Here is a 22,564-nt window from a genome sequence, read left to right on the forward strand (position 1 = left end):
TGGTTACTGTTGCCAGTCCGTCACGCTTTTGCACCCGGCATGTCAATATGGAGTTTTCAACAATATCAGTAAGATATATTCCAAATGAGATACAAGCAAATGTCCATGAAAGTATTATGATTGTAGAGGCCATTATAATCGAGGAAAAAGCTCATCGGACCAAGTGCACGCGTCAGACAGCATTATCATCTTGCCATCTTGCCAAATTCAACAATTTTCTCTTAATTTGAATTTTATTATAGATAGCAAAAAAAATTAGAAGTAGTCTGAACCTGTAGTAGCAGTCATGTGCAAATAGTATTCTGTTATTCAATATTAGTTTTTCCCCAATGGATTAATTTCTCTGAAGCAATTTGCATTAGAAAATACGATATCAATTACACTTTATAATTATGTATTTTTACGTTTGACTTTTAATTTGAATTATAATATAAAATTGGCTTTTGATGCGACTGTATCACACTACAATATCAATATAAACATCTCTAACTGCAAACATTTTTTGATTGTGTACTTACTTAAGGTTAATTTGTCTCTGTATATAAATGAGAAGTGCAATCAGGGACATCATGGCTAACTTACTTTGTTTGGAGGCCTCAGGCCTCAGGAAGAGAGTGTCTTTAGAAAGTGTCATGATATTGGCAGAGACAAATGGATGGTTTAACACATGCATCTTGGCATAATAATAATAATAATAATAATAATAATAATAATAATAATAATAATAACTTCATTTATTTAGCACCTTTAAAAACCAAGTTACAAAGAAAAACATATGCACATATGCACACAACCCAAGACGTAAAACAAGATGGAGCATAATTGTACAAGTGCAACAAATAGGATCAGTAACAGTAATAAGCCAGATGGTGGGAGTGAGTCTTTAGAAAATCTTTAAAAGAAGACACTGAATTGGCCTGACCATAGATCTCCAGGCATGGAGTTCCAAAGCTGAGGGGTCTGGATTCACAACGATGATCTCAAGTAGCTGTCAGGCTCATAGGGAGTCCGCAGATCACAGATAAAGGAAGGAGCAGTCCAATCTTAAAATCAATTCTCGATCTGTATCAATTGCAGTCTCTGTATCAAATGCAGCAGTCATGTCTGGAGAGATAAAAGCATGAATGACTTTTTCAAGGTCTGCACATGAAAGGAATCACCTTATTTTGGTTGGTTGAGCAAAGCGGGGCTGCACATCTGTCACCTGAGCATCACATGTCGGGTTAGAATACAAAATGCACCCAGGTTGCAGGCTTCGTATTGAACATTACTACATAAGGCGCCCAGATTTAGGCAGCAGGAGAGATTATTGATGCAGCTAGTGCTGGGGCCAGCAGGGGTAATTAATATTGGATCCGATTTGGAGTAATTTAATATGTATGATGATCCCAAAGGTAGCCTATATGGTAAACAGGAGGAGACCCAAAAAAGACCCCTGGTGGACCCCAGAGAAAAGGAGGATCTCCAAGTGTTACAGACAATTACCTGTTTGACAGATAAGACATTAACCAATCCAGCACCACATCACTGATGCCAACATCATTTGTCAGACTTTAAATGGAATACCGGCCTGTGTCAGCGGCAAGCAGAAGGTCACTGGTAACCTTAATCAGAGCAGTTTCAGTGCTGTGTTGGGAGTGAAAGACAATTTTCTCAAAGATTTCATTAAAGAAATCAAAATAATCAGTTGAGTGGAAACAGTTTAAAAAAACCAACCATCTGAACTAAAGCTTTCAAAACCAAGACACAATTAAAAATACAACAGATCTTCTTGAGAAAATATGTTGTATTTTATGCAAACTGTTTTTTTTAGCTCCTCCTTGAGGGTTTATTCAATTTCTTTCAGATTTCGTTGGAATAACCCTCCGGCTAATGTGACGCTCTATTGCCAAAGAATAATCGATACCTCATACGATGAAATCATAGTTAACAATACACTATTTTAGCCACCGTATCGAAATGTTTTGGATTTCCTTCAAGGGGCATGTTCACAACATTTGGTAGGATCATAGCTCTCATCCTTAAGAACACATCAAATAGTTTTTTAGATGTTTTCCCTCCAGGAAGTCAGCCACATGGATGTCATACTTATAATCTGTATTTTTGATGTTCTATTTCATATTTGCACTTTCCCACTTTGTACTGCAACAAAATAAAATATTTTTTTATCTAAAAATACTGAGTCACAACCTTGAGTCAGGATGCGCCTGTTCATTTTCTGGAAATAATGTATGCTTGAATACCACCTGGTGAATCTTTGTGAAACACATAGATTAAAGTTAATGAGTATACACAGGTAGAAACTAGCAGATCTGGTAGAAAAATAAAAAGGGCAGATGTCAATAGGAGACACATTTCTATTGGAAACAAGATGAAAAGTCAGAGAATCACCAAAGTTATTTGGATTTATTGCCTGGGGACCATGAATGTCTGTAAAAAAAAGTGATGGCATTAACATGACGAAAAATCACATCAGCAAACATAATTGCTAATGTAAAGAATTGAAAAGTCACTGACCTAAGGCTACTCTGGCAGCCGAGGCATCGTAGTTGATCCAGAAGGAGACCCAGGACAAGATCGTGATCAGGGTGGAGGGCATATAGGTTTGCAGGATGAAATAGCCAATGTTCCTCTTCAGCTTAAAGCTCAGGGACAGACGTGGATAAGAGCCTGTTACACACAGGGTTGCAGATATGTATTCAGATTTAAGAACATTGTTAATGTAATGTTACATATCAAAGAACTATAAAATATGATGGACAGTCACAAAGACAACCATCTCTGTGACCAATCACTTTAAATATCACACAGCTGTTGATATTAACCTGGAGTTAAGTGGATTTTGGAGCAGATTTTGGGCCAGTGCGGTTGCTTGGGAATGATTGCTGGTAACATGCAACTTTATGAGCCATGAACAATCACTTTTGCATACTTGTCTGACAACAGAGAAACAACTACATATATGTGAATGAAAATAACTATATTGTAAATTTGATGAATGAAAACACAGAGGGTGACAAAAAACAGAAGGAGGTTTAATGGGCTGGTACTCAGCAGAGTAACTGGCTTTATCTTGATACAATGTCTCAGTCATCAACATATAAACAGGGATCTCTAGTAAAAAAAATACGTAAGCTATACACTGTGGATACAACGTTTTTACAATTCTCTCATTTTATTGGAATACATTAGTAAATGAAAACAGTATAATATCAAAAAGAAAGAAAAGAAAGTGAGAGTAGTGAAAAATTAAATGACTGCAATTGTAGTGATGGAATTAGTACTGAGGAAATGTACATTATGCTGAATTTACCATATTATATCCCACCAATTGTTGTTCAACAAATTCCATTCTTTTGTACTGAAATGCACAGGTGAAAAGGTTTGAACTGATAACACATGACTCTGTTACCTGTGGCAAACACAGCTTTCTTGGATTGGGTTTGGTAGTCTATAATGTCGAACTGGGGCAGTTCAATGTTCTCCACACCAGTGACTGAGCCTGCGTTGCTTCCTCCCTGCCAGTAGAATTCTATGTCGTCAGTGGTGTATCCATCTGAGAGAGACAGGGGAAAACAACAAGTTGAACTTCAACTGAAACATAAAGACAAGCACATGGGATTCAGGCACAATGCAGTATATATGAACAGAATGCCATCACGAGTGTACAGCTAAAGACACTTTCACACCAGTCGGGTTTAGTTTGGAATTCAAAAGCGTTTTCTCCCTTTGGTACCTGGACAGGAGAGAAGCTGTTATCACACCTGGTCACATACCTTGTCTACCTGATAGAGTTCATCGTGGAGAAATGAAACAGCTGATCCCGGTGACTTAATTAGGGTGATAAAAGAGCTAAAAACTGATCTCAAGGGGGACAATGACTGCGCGAGACAGGAAATTAAACAGAGATACATTGTTTATTGGTGCTCCCCGCAGTATCAAGCTGGATGGAAGCATATTGAAGTAAATCAACCAATCTCAACTCCAGGTAAGGCTAGGTGGAAAAGAATATACTGACCCAAAGGGAGAAAGTTATTCAGACTCTGGAGAAGATATGCTACAAGATTCCAAGGGATCCACGGATTGTGTACCTGGGACTGACACCCAGAGACATAATTCAAAAGAAGGACATCTACCTCTTTAAAATCCTGATACTCGCAAGTAAAAAGGCCATCACAAGGAGCTGGATGACAGGTGACCCTCCAGGCCCAGAACACTGGCTTGACATTGTAGAGGAAATATACTCTATGGAAAAATGTACTCTCTTCCAAACAATCAAAGAAGGGTTGCACGAACAACGCTGGGGAAAGATGAGTAATGTTCTCAGCTGACCTGAAAAGAATGGATAAAAAATTGTAAAGAGCGATTGGTGACCCACTATTAATTTACTTTATCTTTCTTTTTTTTCCCCTCTCTTTGTCATTTACGATGTTTTGTCGCGTTTTTTGTTCAGTGAAACAGCAACTGAAAAAATTTATAAAAAGTTACAACAAATTCTGTTGTTGTTGCTAATGGCAGATCGTGACAGAGCTGTAAGTGGCCTGAACCTGGCCTCCTTCAAAATGGCCCTGCCTCCTTCTTTGTGCCTCCTGCCTCAAAGGCTTGGCCTCATTGGTCCGGCCTCCTTCACGATGCCTCCTGCCTAATGGGCCGGCCTCCTGGCTCCGTGGCCGTGGTGATGCCCCCCCCCCTGGATTGTGGAGGTCTGGATCGTGGTCCATGCCTACTACTAATTATTAATAATTGATGTCATATTCATTGAATGTGTTGTAACTCTGTAACGTTGTTCATTCTGTACACATGACATCTATTGCTTCTGTCCATCTGGGGAGAGGGATCCTCCTCTGTTGCTCTCCTGAAGGGAAAAAAGAGCACTTTGTTTTGTTTTTTGCACAAAGTGAATGGCAGGGTGATATTTATGAATAACTTTAGCCTATATATTATTAACTAACTGATTCCAACATGCCATGACACATGGGATAGTGATGATATTTCTTTTAAACAGAGCAGGCGTTGTTATTATTTTGGGTATGTAATGAGAGTCCTCCATAAAGAGAACAATCCAGAGGTGGCCTTGTCTTCAATCCAGTTTGGCAGAAATGGTGAACGCTGACCATTCTCCCCTCACTCCATCTGTTATTCTGGAAAAATGTGTTCCATCATCAGGGTTCATCTCTGCAGAGCAATGTTACACATATCAGTGTTCACAGACCGTCCCCCTTTGGATGGACTGGGATATGCCAGTCTCAAGTTCTGAGGAAATTGGGGAATCCTTTAACCCACCACAAAGGCTGTCTGGAGTCATTCATGGCACTAAAAATACTGCAACATCTCATAACAAATATGCCATTGTTAGGACAAGCAGGAAGTTGAGCACTCAGCCCTGCTGCTGAAAATAGCCAGGACAAAGAGACACCTACTCTACAATCCTCTACCATCAGAGTGGTGAAAATCCTTGGACTACAGTATCTCGCTGCAGATGTATTGACTTGCGGCGGTCCATCCCACAATAACCCTCCATTAGGAGTGGATCAGAGACTGTGTCTCCTCTAAACATGTGTCCCTCAGTTGCTCTGATTCCTCACCTCTTAAGCCTATGAATGCACATTCAGGAAGAGTATCGGTCATTCTGGTGGCATCAACAACAGCTAAAGTATACTCACATGTATCTCGGCCAGTAATGTTGTTGTTTTTACTATTTGTATGCAGATAAATAAAGCTTAAACAAAGTAGATCCATTATCAAATCTCTCATTGCACATTACTAACTCTACTTCTCCCCCGGAGTCTTTGTGCCTTCTCACTTCTCAGGCTTCCATGGATCGTGGCTGTGTCTTGAGCCGGTCCTGCCTCCTTGGTCCTGCTTCCTGCCTCATCGTTAGTCAAAAGTTTCTACACCAGATGTCTAACTGACAGTGCTGTAGCTAAATTTAAAGAAGCGATTCCTTCTGCATTTGATTCAATACCACGTCTCAATGTGACGGATGACTCCTGTGCTAACTTTAGTCCGTCCCAGATTGATCATCTTGTCGATTGTGCTACAGGCTCACTGAGAATGACACTAGACTCGATAGCCCCTCTGAAGAAGAAGACGGTGAGGCAAAGGAGGTTTTTGCTCCCTGGTATAACCCTCAGACCCGCAAACTAAAGCAAACATCACAAAAGCTCGAAAGCATATGGCATTCCACCAATCTGGAAGAATCACGCTTAGTTTGGCGAGATAGCCTTAAAACATATAAGAAGGCTCTCCGTAATGCCAGAGCAGCCTATTACTTATCAGTAATAGAGAAAAATAAGAACAACCCCAGGGTTCTCTTTAGCACTGTTGCCAGGTTGACAGAGAGTCACAGCTCTGTGGAGCCGTGTATTCCTATAGACCTCAGTAGTAATGACTTCATGAACTTCTTCAATGAAAAGATTTTAACTATTAGAGGCAAGATTGATGATCTCTTGCCCTCAACCACTGCCGATCTGTCATCAAGAGGAGTGGCCTTGGAAACGGCTGGATGCCCTGGTGTATATTTGGATGGCTTTTCTCCCATTAACCTAGACCAACTGTCCTCAACGGTTTCTACTTCTAAACCGTCTACCTGTCTCTTAGACCCCATCCCAACGAGGCTGCTTAAAGACGTGTTGCCTTTAATTGGCACCTCTCTGCTGGATATTGTCAATGTGTCTTTGCTAACAGGGCATGTACCACATTCCTTCAAAGTAGCTGTAATTAAACCTCTCATAAAGAAGCCCACTCTTGATCCAGAGGTGTTAGCTAACTACAGATTCATCTCTCCATCTCTCTTGGAACGTTGGTAAAAGTTGTGACGACCCACCTCCCATGCGCGAGATGTCACTGCCTCAGTTCTCTGTTACAGGTGCTGATTGGCGTGTCGTCAGCCGGGATGAGCCACACCTGAGCCGGAGTGGCCTGGCCATAAAAAGGCCCTCTGCATTGGGCTCGCTCTCGCTGGGGGAGGACATCCGGTGTGTTGCTGACATTGACACCATTGCTGTCTGATCTTTTGCGTTGTATCTTGGTGCACACTGCCACATACCCATACATACCCATACATACCCATACATACTGATAACTGATACCTCCACTTCAGTTGGTTTGACTTGTGTTGTTAAAAATAAATTGCTTTTTGTTAGCAGGCCGCTCGTTTGTCTCCTTGTTTGTTGCTGCCTTTGAGCCGGGTCGTGACAGTACAAGTACAAAAGTATTAACATTTTTTATAATATTTGTAGTGGAGTAGAAGTATAAAGTAGCATATGCTGCTGAGTACACACACAGACTTCAAAATGTTACTTATTGCCTAAGTTACACCACTGAAAATCTTGGTTTATTGTGTCGAAAATATGTCATAACAATTGATAAACTAATGCAAGGCAATCAAAATTAACGTTACAGTCACTACTGTAAGTCTGAGAGACATAATTATGGCCTAAACAAAGAAATAAAATCCTTTATTTACTTCAATTGGTTTATGTATTTTGTGAAAGAAGCATTATCTCATCATACAGCAATTGAATGAATGGGCATGTTTATCATCGAATCTATACACATCCTGTCAGGAAACTGTGGGGGAAACTATACGTTGGCTAGGAACTGGCTGGGAACCATCCGACTGGGAGCTGGGGGAGGAAAATCTATATGACCATTCATGCACACACAAAACACATGAAACAAGCTTGTCACTTACAGCTCTCAATCTCCAAGGTGCAGTTCTGCTCATCTAGTGGGTATCTGCGCAGGTCCATCATGCAGGCAGCTGTCGTGGTGATCCTAAAAGAAAAAAAGGTTTTCAGTCATGTACTGAGAAAAAATAAAACTTTAATTCCCTCATCCCGGGGGAAAACACTTGACTTCATGAAAGAACTAGTGCAGTGCCTGTTGAAAATATGCCAGATCAGAATGGTCCAAATGCTTGGCCTGTGGTATTGCTGCTTGCGGTTGCTCATTCAAACAGCTTCACACATGACACTGTGGCCCTCACCACAAACCTGAGTTGTGTAACACACCCAAGGTGTGGCTACTGATGGTCAGAAATACCAGTGAAATACTCTGATTCAATTCAATTGATTTTGTATAACCCAAAATCACAAATCAGCCTCAGAGGGCATTACAATCTGTACACATATGACATTGTCGATCCCGGGAACTCACATCGGTTCAGGAAAAAAAAACAAAAAAAACATGTAACGAGGAGAATAAAAGGAAGAAACCTTCAGGAGAGCAACAGAGGAGGATCCATCTATCAGGATGGACAGAAGTACAATGGATGTCATTTGTACAGAATGATGAAAATAAAAGAATTACAACAACAATCCATATTACATAATTGATACTTCAGGTTTTACTGCTGTTTCTACGGTTACTCTATTTGAGGATGGATCAGTATGTGTTGACGGTCTATAGCAGGGGTCGACAACCCGTGGTTCCCTGAGGCCTTGACAAAAAATAAAAATATTTTTTTTTGACTTAAGCAACTGTATCGGTGTGTTTATGTAAGTTTTGGCTTTTACTGCCAACGATGCTGGCTAATTGACCTCAATGTAGGCCGACACATGACAATTTGTATTTGTAAACGATGAAGCCTCGATGACCACCAACGTTAATTATGGAGTTCCACAAGGTTCTGTGCTTGGACCAATTTTATTTAACTTAGCTTCCTTTGGGCAATATTATCAGACACTCAAACACTCCATAAACTTTCATTGTTATGCAAATGATACTCAATTATATATATGGATCAAACCAGAATAGACCAACCAGCTCGCTAAACTTCAAGCATGTCTTAAAGACATACAAACATGGATGACCTGCAACTTCCTGATGTTAAACTCAGACAAAACTTATTTTAAGTTATTTTACTGGGCTCTGAACACCTCAGAGATCAATTATCTGGTGATGTGGTTTCTGTAGATGGCATTACCCTGGCATCCAACACCACTGTAAAGAATCTCGGTGTTATCTTTGACCGGGACTTGTCCTTTAACTCCCAAGTGAAGCGAATCTCAAGAACTGCATTTTTTCATCTACGTAACATTTCAAAAATCTGGCACATCTTGTCTGCCCGTTTAGACCTAGCCTTCTGTCCCCGACCACGAGAACTGCCTCCGCTCCCTCTAAACAAAAAGCCATTATTGCTCAAAATCTGTGTGGCTGTGTCGTTGTTGGTGTGATGCTACTGCTTTATGCAAATATTTTTTTTATGACATTTGATTAATGACTGGCCTGAAATCCAGGGTATATGAAATTAAACTTGTAGTCCCTGTTGATAAAGCAGTATCTGAGTAAGCAAACTTATTGACATATGGTTTAAACTGCAGCTTTTAAGTATACAGTCAAGAGAACATTAATTCTCAGATCAAGAATGTACTTCAACAGTTATTGTATTTAATTACAGCAGCACACAGAGAAGTACAAAACCACTTTGACTCTTGATCTGCAGGACTTTCTTGAATGACTGGATGGAGTTTTTTTTTACTTTAAACAACAAGGTTCTGTGCAAAGTTGTATTTGTACTTGACACACAGAGGTGGTTTGAAATGATCTTGACAGATACTGTATCTGTATCATGTGCATCTCTAGTAAGGAGTCCGTTCCGTTTGTGGCAGTGGTTTGGATTTCTGATCATCAGGGCTGTGCAGAGCTAAGACATTTTGTACCTATACATATTTTGAGCTTAAATTATGTTTCTTCTCACTTATTGGAAACTATGTCTTAAATTAAGTGCAAGCATAGCTTTACTGGTGAGAGAAAAAGTGTGACTTCGGAAACCAAAACGTACTGGTTATGTTCATCCTTGATCATCTTTCTTCACTTAGTGACAATCCAGCTACACGCTTATCTCAGCTATTACAGTTTCAAGGCGTAAAAACACCCTCAAGATATGAATATTCATTATTTTCTTACCTGGAAACACTGAATGCATTAGGCAGCACTCGATGAATTATAAAGCAGGTGCAGAGTGTGGAAGGCCAGAAACACTGAACGCATTAGCAAGCGCTAGATGAATTATAAAGCAGGTGCAGAGAGTTTGGACGGCCAGTAAAAATAGTGTCGGGTCAGGAAGGACTGATGTTGCAGTTCAGCAGTTTCATAATTCCAATCATTCAGTCATCACTAAACCCACTGTTGTTTATCTACCAAAAATGTAGTCGGCCCCAAAGTCACATGCGCACATCCTTAAATGATGTGGTGCTGAGACAAAAGTATCCACATGCTACTTTGTCATTCCCAAATCTTTTATGTGGACTGCAAGGGAAAACAACTGACTGTGATTTTGTTGGGGGGAAATAAATTATTGAATGCAAATACTGTAGTCGATTTTATCACATAATGCATTGAAAAACAATAGCCTTATGCTGCGTTAACACCAAAAGCATCAATGCACAGATGAGAATGGATACGAATGCCGTGAAGTTCCACCAAGCGGAGCAAGGTGCGAATGACACAAATCGAAAAATTCGCCGGACGCTGAGTAGCGAAATCCAATCAGCGTTGAGACTCTGCCCGTCATCACTGACATCGTGCCGTTCGTGAATCTAACTGGCTGCTGCTACTATAGTAGCGCTGGAAGCGGAAATTATCCAGACTTAGTCGATGAAATTCACCGAGCTGTGTGAGCCTACGGATGATATTATGAACCCAAACACGAGGGCGTTAGTGTTATGTGTAGCTACAGGAACTGAACCCAAACGCCGACAACTTGAAAAAGGCAACTTTATTGCTCACTCGAAGACTAATTCCAAGCACAAGAGACAGACTCACACACGTGATCATAACAAGACGAACCGACAAAGGGGAATGACACAAACAGGGTTTAAATACATAGGGCTGGTGCAGGTGATTGGACACAGGAGGAAACAATCAGGGACATGGCAGACAATCACAGAGACAGGAAGTGCAGGGAAACAGAGGACACGAGAGACGTACTTCAAAGTTCTTCAAAATAAAACAGGAAACACGACACACAACTAAAGATCCTGACAGTTAGATGTTCCGACGTTTGTGGGATGTCCACAACAAGTAAGGAGCTTGTAGTACCATATTGCCCCACTAGAGAGCTGTGCTCACTAAATGTGGGGCTACTCGTGGTTCCTAGAATCCTAAAAAGTAGGATGGGAGCCAGAGCCTTCAGTTATCAAGCTCCTCTTTTATGGAACCAGCTTCCATTTTCAGTCCGGGAGGCAGACACAATCACCGCATTTAAGAATAGACTTAAGACTTTCCTCTTTAATAGTGCTTATAGATAGGGCTGAATCAGGTTTGACCTGGTCCAGCCCCTAGATATGCTGCTATAGGCTTATAGGCTGCTGGGGGATGTTTTAGGATACACTGAGCACCTATCTCCTCTTCTCTCTCTACTTATGGATATCTCCATTGCACTTTACTAACTCTGCTTCCTCCCCGGAGTCTTTGTCACTTCACATTTCATTGGGTCCATTGGACCTGGAGGTGTCTGATGCCTGGTGAGCCGGCCTCCCGCGTTGGCCCTGCTGATCGCCCCGCCCCCCCTCCTCTCTACCTCCTTCTGTTTCATGGATTGGAGTTCCTTTCATACATTGTCATATTCATTGAATATGTTTATGTAACTCTGTAATGCTGTTCATTCTGTACACATGACATCTATTGCACCTGTCCATCCAGGGAGAGGGATCCTCCTATGTTGCTCTACTGAAGGTTTCTTCCCTTTTTTCCCTGTGAAAGGTTATTTTTGGGGGTTATTTCTTCCGTGGTGGATCGAGGAAGTTATAACTGTTTCCACGGAGTAAAGCCACGGAGATAAGCCACGGAGATAAGCCACGCCCCCTCTAAGGCGCGAATGACGCGAATAATCCACAAATAGTCTGGCGAGTAAACTCGCGAGTAAACAATACCATGAGAATATTCGCAACGCTTTTGGTGTGAAACATACCCATGACCTTGTTCTTGCATATGGCATTAACATAGTAAATTTCTTTTTTATTTCCACGGAACCCTTTTTTATTGGATCATTATCGAATTTTACACTATTAGGAATAGTTTCTACTCTAGATAGTGCTGTAGCTACATTTAAAGAAGTGATTCCACCTGCACTTAACTCAATGTCATGTCCTAATATAACTCCTGGAGAACTCCTGTGCTAATTTCAGTTCCTCCCAAATGTATCATCTTGTCTATAGTGCTTCAGGGTCATTGCAAATTACATTTATTTTGCGCCTCTGAAAAAGAAAATAATAAAAGGAAGTTTGCTCCATGGTATAGATGTCAAACACATAAATTAAAACAAACATCACGAAACCTTGAAAGGATATGGCGTTCCACTATTCCAACATTTTGAAAGAATGCATGTGTTACTTCTAGACCAGATTACTGCAATTCCAGGCTGCTCTAATAAGTCTCTTAAATCACTCCAGTTGATCCAGAATGCTGCAACTCGTGTACTCACAAAAACTAAGAAAAGAGATCACATTGCTCCTGTATTAGCTGCACTGCACTGGCTCCCTGTAAAATCAAGAATCACATTTTAAATTCTTCTCCTCACTTACAAAGCCTTGATTGGTGATGCACCATCATATCTTAAGGAGCTTGTAGTACCATATTGCCCCACTAGAGAGCTGCGCTCACTAAATGCGGGGCTACTTGTGGTTCCTAGAGTCCTAAAAAGTAGGATGGGAGCAAGAGCCTTCAGTTATCAAGCTCCTATTTTATGGAACCAGCTTCCATTTTCAGTCCGGGAGGCAGACAGTCACCACATTTAAAAATAGACTTAAGACTTTCCTCTTTAATAGCGCTTATAGTTAGGGCTGAATCAGGTTTGTCCTGGTCCACTGCTGCGATAGTCCCAGACTGCTGGGGGACTTCCTAAGATACACTGGGCTCCCGTCTCCTCTTCTCGAGGCGACTGTGGTTCAGTAGTGAGCAGAGTCATCCTTCAATCAGAGAATTAGTGGTTCGATCCCCGGCTCCGCTAGCCCCTGTCGATATGTCTTTGGGCAAGACACTTAACACCAGATTGCTCCCGTAGCTGTGACTACGGTGTGTGAATGTGTGTATGACTGTTAGTTACTCCTGATGGGAAAGTGCCACCTTAGCCCCTCCCATCAGTGTATGAATGGGTGAATGATGACAAGTATTGTTAGTGTTTTGAGTGGCTGGAAGACTAGAAAAGCGCTTTACCAGTACAGTATTTACCATTCTCTCTCTCTCTCTCTCTGGATGAATTCATGTTACATTATTGTACATTAGTAACTTTGCTTCTTCCCCAGATTCTTTGTGCTTTCTTACAGATTTCCAAAGATTGTGGTAACACTGCCAGCTGTTACGTCTCTTAACATTATTAGTCACATTTCTATTACTGTTACTTTTACTCCTTTTATTATAATATAATCATAATTCTGTTGTATCTAGTATATGGACCGACTATGCTGTTGTTCTATTATGTTAATTCTGTACACACATGACATATATTGCACTTCAGTCCATCCTGGGAGAGGGATCCCTCCTCTGTTGCTCTCCCTAAGGCAGGGGTGTCAAACTCATTTTCAGCATGGGCCACATCAGCATTATGGCTGCACTCAAAGGGCCGGTTGTAACTGTCACACTGTATAAACTACTCCCTCACATATTGTTAAATAACTGTCTTTGCATTTGATTATTGTTTATTCAAGTGTAAAAATAGTGTACATGAATTTATATAGATTAAAAAAATATGTATTACATTTCTGTTACAACATAAATCCATTTACTTTAGTGTTAAGAAACCCACATCACACAAAGATCAAACTTAAAATAAAGAAAATAACAAAGTTCTTGTTCAAAGCTTTTCTGTCACAGTTGAGAGGGACTTAACTCTGGTACAACACATAATTGTGACAGATGTGGTATGGGGCACACCTGCTCACATACCTGTAGGTGGTCTGGGGCTCACCTGCTCACATACCTGTATGTGGTCTGGGGCTCACCTGCTCACATACCTGTATGTGGTCTGGGGCTCACCTGCTCACATACCTGTATGTGGTCTGGGGCTCACCTGCTCACATACCTGTATGTGGTCTGGGGCTCACCTGCTCACATACCTGTATGTGGTCTGGGGCTCACCTGCTCACATACCTGTAGGTGGTCTGGGGCTCACCTATTTCTGATCAAATGGCTCATTAACGCCTCCTACAAATGTGATTTTGAATAGGCCACGCCCCTCTCATGGTGATTCCAAGTGTTGTGAGATTTGGCATACTTTTGATTGAGCTCAATGTGCTCTATAAAAAAGCCTCTTGATTTTCCGCCATTTACATTTTTTCAAATGCACATTTCTGACATCTCCCTGTTTAACAGTAGATCTGATTGCATCAATACGTTATAAATATATTTTCCGAATACAATAACATTCCTAACTACCAATATTCTACCATATCCTACGCTGCAGTCTTAACTTCCCATCATTATTCCGCTTACCACTCTAATGACGGGAATCAGTTACATCATACCGAATGTGTCGTAACCCCATTACGTTGTAGTAAAGACGAGATAAGAAGTCCTTTGGGGCTCCGCGTCCAGCCTCAACCCACTCACACATAGCCATGCTATGTAAAGGTCTCCATAAAGCTGAACCACACTTCACACCTAACCGTCTGCCCTGACACTTCAGACCTCCTCACCTGCCGCAGCCGTACACAAGGCTTAGGCTACCTGTCTCTCCCTTCACGGACAAAGTATGCTCCTGCCGGCCGGAGTTTACCGCCACAAACTCCAACCACCATCCGTCACAACATGCCACCACGTCCAACATCGACACCATCGTCTATCACCTCAAACGCAGCAAGGCCAACTAACATGGTCCACCTCAACCCACGTTCCCCTTCCGACTAGACTCGTACCTAAATCCTTACAAACCTAACTGCGACTACTTAAGCTCGACAGCAGCCAACCAAACTACTTAGCGAAACCACATCATTAAGATGCTTGGCCGGTGGTCCTCCCCCGCATACCTCTCCTATATCTGCTCCAACCTCATGACATCAGTAACGTCCACTCGCACTCTTTTTTATGAAGCTATCTTTTGGGGATTCCGCACTGCCAAAAACATGAGACCAAAGTGATGAAAGAAATGGGTTCATGGGTAACTTGGTCAGTGACACTATAAACACTGCAATGTGATGCTGGTCCTAGATGACAGGCCTTGCTGTATGCAGCACCTTTTTAAAATGTGCAGCTTTGTCTTAAAGCTTAAACAATGTATTTTAGCCAGAGACTGTCAAGTCATCATTCCTCTTTCTCTGAAACACAGGATGGCTTTGAACTCAGAGGACTGAATTATTGACAGTGACAGGCCCAGAGTTTTCTCAGTTAACTCCACACTGCTCACTTCATTGTGACTGTGCTCTGCTGCAGAGGGCATGGCCCTGTGTACACTGCACCAGGGAAGGCTTCATTAATGATTTACCAGCTGCTTCTCCCTCAAAGACACTCCAGAGATACAGACAGCAATAGTAATGGAACGTATTTAATTCAATTCTGTTTATTTTGTATAGCCCAAAATCACCTCAGAGGGCGCTACAATCTGTACACATACGACATCCCTGTCCCAGGACCTCACATCAGATAAGGGAAAATTCCCAAAAAAGGAGGAAAAAATCCTTTCACGGGGGAAAAAAAGGGAAGAAACATTCAGGAGAGCAACAGAGGATGATCCCTCTCCCCGGTACAGATGAACAGCATTACAGAGTTACATAAACACATTCAATGAATATGACAGAAATGTATGAATAATGAGTAGTAGGCATGGACCATGATCCAGATTTCCACAATCCATGAAACAGAAGGTGAAACAGAGGAGGGTGGCAGGGCATCAGCTGGGCCATGGCAGGGGGTATGGCCACGGAGGCAGGAGACCGGCCCACCAGGCAGGAGGCATCGAGAAGGAGGCCGGACCAATGAGGCCAGGCCTTTGAGGCAGGAGGCACAGAGAAGGAGGCAGGGCCATTGGGAAGGAGGCCAGGTCCAGGCCAGAAGGCTGGATGCATGAAGCAGGGGCAAGGAGGCAGGACCAGATTCAGACACAGCCAGGTTCAATGGACCCGATGAGGCGAGAAGGCACAACGACTCCAGGGAAGAAGTAGAGTTAGTAATGTCAATGGAGAGATGTAAATTCATCCATAAGTAGAGAGAGAAGAGGAAAGAGGACCTCGGTGTATCCTAAAACGTCCCCCAGCAGCCTATAAGCCTATAGCAGCATATATAGCAGCATATATATATGACAATGTATGAATGGACCTCCAATCCATGAAACAGAAGAAGGTAGAGAGGAGGGGGGGCGGGGCGCATCAGCAGGGCCAACGCGGGAGGCCGGCTCACCAAGCATCAGACACCTCCAGGTCCAATGGACCCTATGAGACGTGAAGTGACAAAGACTCCGGGGAGGAAGCAGAGGTGAGGTGCAATGGAGAGATGTAAATTCATCCATAAGTAGAGAGAGCGTCCCCCAGCAGCCTATAAGCCTATAGCAGCATATCTAGGGGCTGGACCAGGGCAAACCTGAGCCAGCCCTAACTATAAGCACTATTAAAGAGGAAAGTCTTAAGTCTGTTGTTAAATGCCCCCCGGACTGAAAGTGGAAGCTGGTTCCATAAAAGAGGAGCTTGATAACTGAAGGCTCTGGCTCCCATCCTAATTTTTAGGACTCTAGGAACCACAAGTAGCCCCGCATTTATTCCTGCTGATTTATTTATTCCTGTAATTTGTGATATTGGGCTATACAAAATGAAATGAACTGAATTGAATTGAAATTTAGTCAGTGCAGCGCTCTAGTGGGGCAATATGGTACTACAAGCTCCCTAAGATATGATGGTGCATCACCAATCAAGGTTTTCTAGGTGAGGAGAAGAATTTTAAATGTTATTCTTGATTTTACAGGGAGCCAGTGCAGAGCAGCTAATACAGGAGTAATATGATCTCTTTTCTTATTTTTGTGAGTACACGAGCTGCAGCATTCTGGATTAAATGGAGAGATTTGACCTGCCTGTGTCTGATGCCTCCTGCCTTGGCCCTGCTGATCGCCCCGCCCCCCCCCCCCTCCTCTCTACCTCCTTCTGTTTCATGGATTGTGGAGGTCCATTCATACATTGTCATATTCATTGAATGTGTTGTAACTCTGTAACTCTGTTCATCTGTACACATGACATCTATTGCTTCTGTCCATCCGGGGAGAGGGATCCTCCTCTGTTACTCTCCTGAAGGTTTATTCCCTTTTTTCCCTGTGAAAGGTTATTTTTGGGGAGTTTTTCCTGATCCGATGTGAGGTCCTGGGACAGGGATGTTGTATGTGTACAGATTGTAAAGCCCTCTGAGGCAAATTTGAAATTTGTGATATTGGGCTATATAAAATAAACTGAAAATTAAATTTAAGAGACTTATTAGAGCAGCCTGATGATAAGCAATTGCAGTAATCTAGTCTAGAAGTAAACCAGTTCTGCATCTTTTTGAGACAAGATGTGCCAGATTTTTTAAATGTTACGTAATTGAAAAAATGCAGTCCTTGAGATTTACTTCACGTGGGAGTTAAAGGACAAGTCCCGGTCAAAGATAACGCCGAGATTCTTTACAGTGGTGTTGGATGCAAGGGCAATGCCATCTACAGAAACCACATCACCAGATAATTGATCTCTGAGGTGTAAAATAACTGTAATTTTGTCTGAGTTTAACATCAGGAAGTTGCAGGTCATCCAAATAAACACCAGGGCATACAGCCGTTTCCAAGGCCACTCCACTTGAGGACAGATCGGCACTGGTTGAGGGCAAGAGATGATCAATCTTGTCTCTAATTTTAGGAATGTTCTCCATGCTAATCAGCTGGTACTGACTAAGTCATATTCTAATTAAGAGTTGCACAATTATTGCCCCTCTTTGAAAAGCCAATCACCTTTTAAAAGATGAAGTAAACATTTATGAAATCATTAAAAAGTTGTGAAATGTAATAAAATATTTGTTTCCCCTTATTTACCGATCATTACACTTAGTTCCAACTTTGCAGTGTGAGTATGGCTCACTATAATTACTGCCAATTCATCATGTCATAGTGAAGCTCTCCCTTCTGGAGCAGTTCCCAAACAGGGTGCTCTGAGAATGGGCCAAGGTTGCTGCAAGATGTGCTTATTTTTCGTTATAGCAATGGCGCCAGTAGCTCCCATGACTTTTTTTACTCTTGATCTTTTCACAGAGACCCGGGCCCTATTTCTCGTACGTGGTTCAAGTAAGTCGATCAAATGTCCTATTAGCCAGCTTAAATGAACCCGATGATTGAAATCACGCTATCCCGGTTTCTCAAAGGCTGATCCGCGCTCAAACGATCTTGTTAATTCGATCCAGACTTCAGTACTCAGGGTAGTTGTGCGTGCCTGTCCGACTTCAAAAGGGGGAAGCGTCGATCACAGAAACCATGATTTTCTAACAGCACAAAGGCAAACTCAAAGGAACAGCCTCCCTTTTCTCCGCTGACGAGCAGGAGATGATCAGGAACGTATATGAGGAATTCCAGACCATAATCATGGATCTAACACCGCCACCGTTGCGAGGGCAAGACAAGAAGCATGGCAACATATCAGACAAGTTAAATGTGTAATGCTGCGTTCACATGAATATTCACAACGCTTTACTCGCTATTTCTGCTTTATACTTGTTGTGGAAATCCCAACAAACGTTGGAACATATAATGTCCTTGTGTTTGGGTTCATAACATTAATATCATATCATATATATATATATATATATATATATATATATATATATATATATATATATATATATACATAACATCACCCGTAGGCTCACACAGTTCAGCAACTTTCACCAACTATGTCTAGTGGATGAAAATGTGCTTTATTCGCATCCATTCGTCTGTGCATTGACTTTGATGGAATCTACTCTAAACGCTTTTGGTGTAAACGCAGCATAAGTGTTGGGAAATTGTATTGACTAATTTTAAGTTCCTCATCACCACATTCAATCTGATTATATTTCTTTAAATGCTGCTGGCAGTCGGCTTAATGGAATGCATCATCCAATGAGATCTAAAATAACTATCTCAACTGAACAAGTAGATAATATGTACATGTATACATGTATGTGGAGATGACCATATATAACTTGTATTGCATTTACTCGGACATGGCCAGGGAACGTAATGAACACATCCAGAAGTCTCTTAAGCGCTAAATAAACGTTCCGAACAACACGCAGCTTTCCCGATGTTCTGCATCGCCGACACTGTACCACAAAGTACCACACTGTACCACAATGTAGCACACTGTACAACAATGTACCACACTGTACAACAATGTAGCACAATGTAGCACAATGTACCACACTGTACCACACTGTACAACAATGTAGCACACTGTACCACACTGTACCACACTATACCACAATGTAGCACACTGTACAACAATGTACCACACTGTACAACAATGTAGCACAATGTAGCACAATGTACCACACTGTACCACACTGTACAACAATGTAGCACAATGTACCACAATGTACCACGCTGTACCACACTGTACCACACTGTACAACAATGTAGCACACTGTACCACACTGTACCACAATGTACCACAATGTAGCACACTGTACCACAATGTACCACACTGTACAACAATGTAGCACACTGTACCACAATGTACCACACTGTACCACACTGTACAACAATGTAGCACAATGTAGCGCAATGTACCACACTGTACCACACTGTACCACACTGTACAACAATGTAGCACAATGTACCACAATGTACCACGCTGTACCACACTGTACCACAATGTACCACACTGTACAACAATGTAGCACACTGTACCACACTGTACCACAATGTACCACACTGTACAACAATGTACCACAAGGCTCTGCAAACAGTCTGTGAGACCGGCTGCAGCGTGTGGTATTCAATGTATGGCTCGAGAAGGTCTGTAAATAATTGATTCCTTGAGGGCAGAATGGATAAAACTCGTATAGGAGGTCATCATGGCGTGATAAGAACTCTCTCCCTATAAAACGCTAATCTGACTAATATCGCTCCTTCCTCAATGAGATCTCTGAGGAAGGGAGCTGCCATTTTCTTCCGGGGGCGTGGACAGTTTATCCAGCTAGACTAAATGAGCCTGCGCTGGAGCAGGTTAACATTTTTGGATGTGTTGCTATGGTGATTTTGCCAAACTTGTTTCGTGGAACCAAAAGGCCTGATTTGTGTAATCTCATCCGGAAAATTATCCCGCTAACCGCGTTAGCCAGGTACGAGAAATAGGGCCCAAGCTGCACTTGTCGGGTGGACAGCAGGACTCCGGTGGTATGAGAGGAGGTGGACTCTTTGTTTACATCATGATGCTTCGTGCTTAAACAGTCAAAGCTGATGGAAAATGTTTTCCTCATGTTTAATGTGAAGATGTTCGCCATATTATCTGCCCAGATAATATTTTTTCTTGCTGCTGTTTACATTACTTATGAAGAAAATATGTTTGTCATGTGTTTTGTTGTGTTGAACATGGGCTACAACATAATTGTGTTGTGCATTCATGTGTTGCATAATGACAATAAATAATCCTAGAACATTCCAACACATAAAAATGGCAACAATTAAATATTTACCTTTTTCACAATGGACACAAAGAGCAGTTACCTGGGTGAAAGTCTTGTTTGACCTGTCCGTCCTCCCCTCCCTCCCCCTTACTTGGACTTTGGAGCTATTTAAACTACGTCACTTGCTCTAACCGTTAAATGATGAGTATACATTGGAGATATACATTGTGATACACTGCATCGGATAATGTATATTTTTTTCATCCCTAACAAATATTCATGAAATGAAAATGAGTTTGTTAAAAGCCCACTGGATGTAAAGTTAAACTAACATTGGTCATTCACCTTCCTCCATCTGCGTGTTAGCGTTTTGCGAGGGCAAAAACAAGCCAGAGCGTTTTCCCTAATTGCAAAATTATGATGTGCTTTTTTTTTTTAGCACTGACACTGCTGTGGAGATACGTCTGATACTAATGCACACACCACAGTTCCTTTATGTTAAATGTTTTCTATGACAAACCAGTGGGAGGCTTGTATTGTCAAGCAGGTATATAAAATGCAATGTGTCTGTAGATGCAAGCTTCACAGAGTTAGTGAAGCTTTGTTAGTGGTGCTAGTTTTCAATAAAAAACGGGTCCACACAACTTTATATAGATATATTCAGCAGCATTATGGGGTACCTTTGGAATATTGCAAGGAGGACCGTATATTACAGAAATAGGCATACAACATAGGCGGAGGAAAAAAACGTTAAGATTATGGGAAAATCCAAAAGGTCAGGGACCTGGATCTACAGTTCAAAAAAAATGTGAGACAAAAGCAACAGCATCAATGCTACTACTTGCACTGTTGACCGTTAACAACCGCTTACTTTTCTCATCTACCATATAACACATACAAATGATGTAGTCAAACAACACATTTAAGAGTAGAAATGGCTCTTACCTGAGACCGTAGAGCACAGTTCCATCAGGATGCAGTCTAATCATCCGGTTCTTGACTGTCACCCCATGTACAAAAGACTTCTTGTCATTAATGAAGTAGGTGTCAGGGACCCAGAGCTGGTCTGCCACCCGGTTATCCAAAGTGAGATTGAGAGGAATGCCTGTGTAGGAGAGGCGCTTGTCTCTCCAGGACTGCTGGAAGTACATGGTGATGGTGTAGTCCTGTGGGAAAAACACAAATAAAGAGGGATGTTAGCACACCAACATTAATGGGCCAATGTCTCATGTATCTCTCTTGTTTCTCTTCCCTTTATTGTTTGATTTCAGAAATTATAACAACATTTTAAAAAACACAACAATACACAAAACATAAAAGCAAAAAGAAAATAGAAGGCATTAAGGTGAGACACAAACCAGAACAGGTAGAATTGTAGTGGGCAAGGATGTTTCAGTCTGGGACAAACAAGAACTTCTTCTTTAACATTTCCGGTAGACTGGATGCCTTGTGGCATATTGCTGCCCCTCGTAGGGCAGAATAATATACAATAACACTTTATTTATCCTAATGGAAATGGCTGTGCAGCAGTTAGGCTATGTGGGAAAATTGTAAATACAAATAGTGCAAATATAAACCTATTAAATTGCAGTTCAGAGTGTCAAACACAGAAGTTGCTTTTGTTTTATAATATTAAAGAGAGGGACCACGTTGGAAGATGATGAGCAGGTGGTGCTGTCACATAATGCAACATGTTTTACTAGTTATTATCAGTTATTGTCACTATATTCAATAACCATTACTGCTGTTATCCACTGTTATATAATTTTCGCCCTTGTCATTTCCAACATACGAGAACATCCTCTAGGACAGTGGTCGCCAACTCGTCAATCACGATCTCGAGCAGCGTTCTCAGCTGTGTTCCCCCGAATGAGGATTCTTAAAGTGAACGTGGATTCTTGTGCACCTGGATTTGCATACAACCTTGTAGAATCATGACTATAAATGTGAAACATAATTGTTAATGATTATTATTATAATTATTTAAATCTGAGGATGTCTGTAGAGTTGATGTGAA

At 41.5% G+C, this 22,564-nt stretch overlaps 1 protein-coding gene across 3 annotated transcripts in view; it reads right to left on the reverse strand.

Annotated features, from left to right (window-relative positions):
* The window catches only part of gabrb1 (gamma-aminobutyric acid type A receptor subunit beta1), a 51,386-nt gene that overhangs the window by 4,729 nt on the left and 24,093 nt on the right, over positions 1-22,564 (reverse strand). For all 3 annotated transcript variants that reach the window (XM_034563389.1, XM_034563388.1, XM_034563387.1), the window contains exons 4-7: positions 21,493-21,713; positions 7,697-7,779; positions 3,413-3,556; positions 2,518-2,670 (exon numbers count right to left, since the gene is read on the reverse strand). In XM_034563389.1, coding sequence (XP_034419280.1) covers positions 2,518-2,670; positions 3,413-3,556; positions 7,697-7,779; positions 21,493-21,713 — 601 coding nt within the window. The remainder of the gene's footprint in view (positions 1-2,517; positions 2,671-3,412; positions 3,557-7,696; positions 7,780-21,492; positions 21,714-22,564) is intronic.

The sequence above is a fragment of the Cyclopterus lumpus genome, chromosome 22 (genome assembly GCF_009769545.1).
Source record: "Cyclopterus lumpus isolate fCycLum1 chromosome 22, fCycLum1.pri, whole genome shotgun sequence".
Lineage (NCBI taxonomy): Eukaryota > Metazoa > Chordata > Actinopteri > Perciformes > Cyclopteridae > Cyclopterus > Cyclopterus lumpus.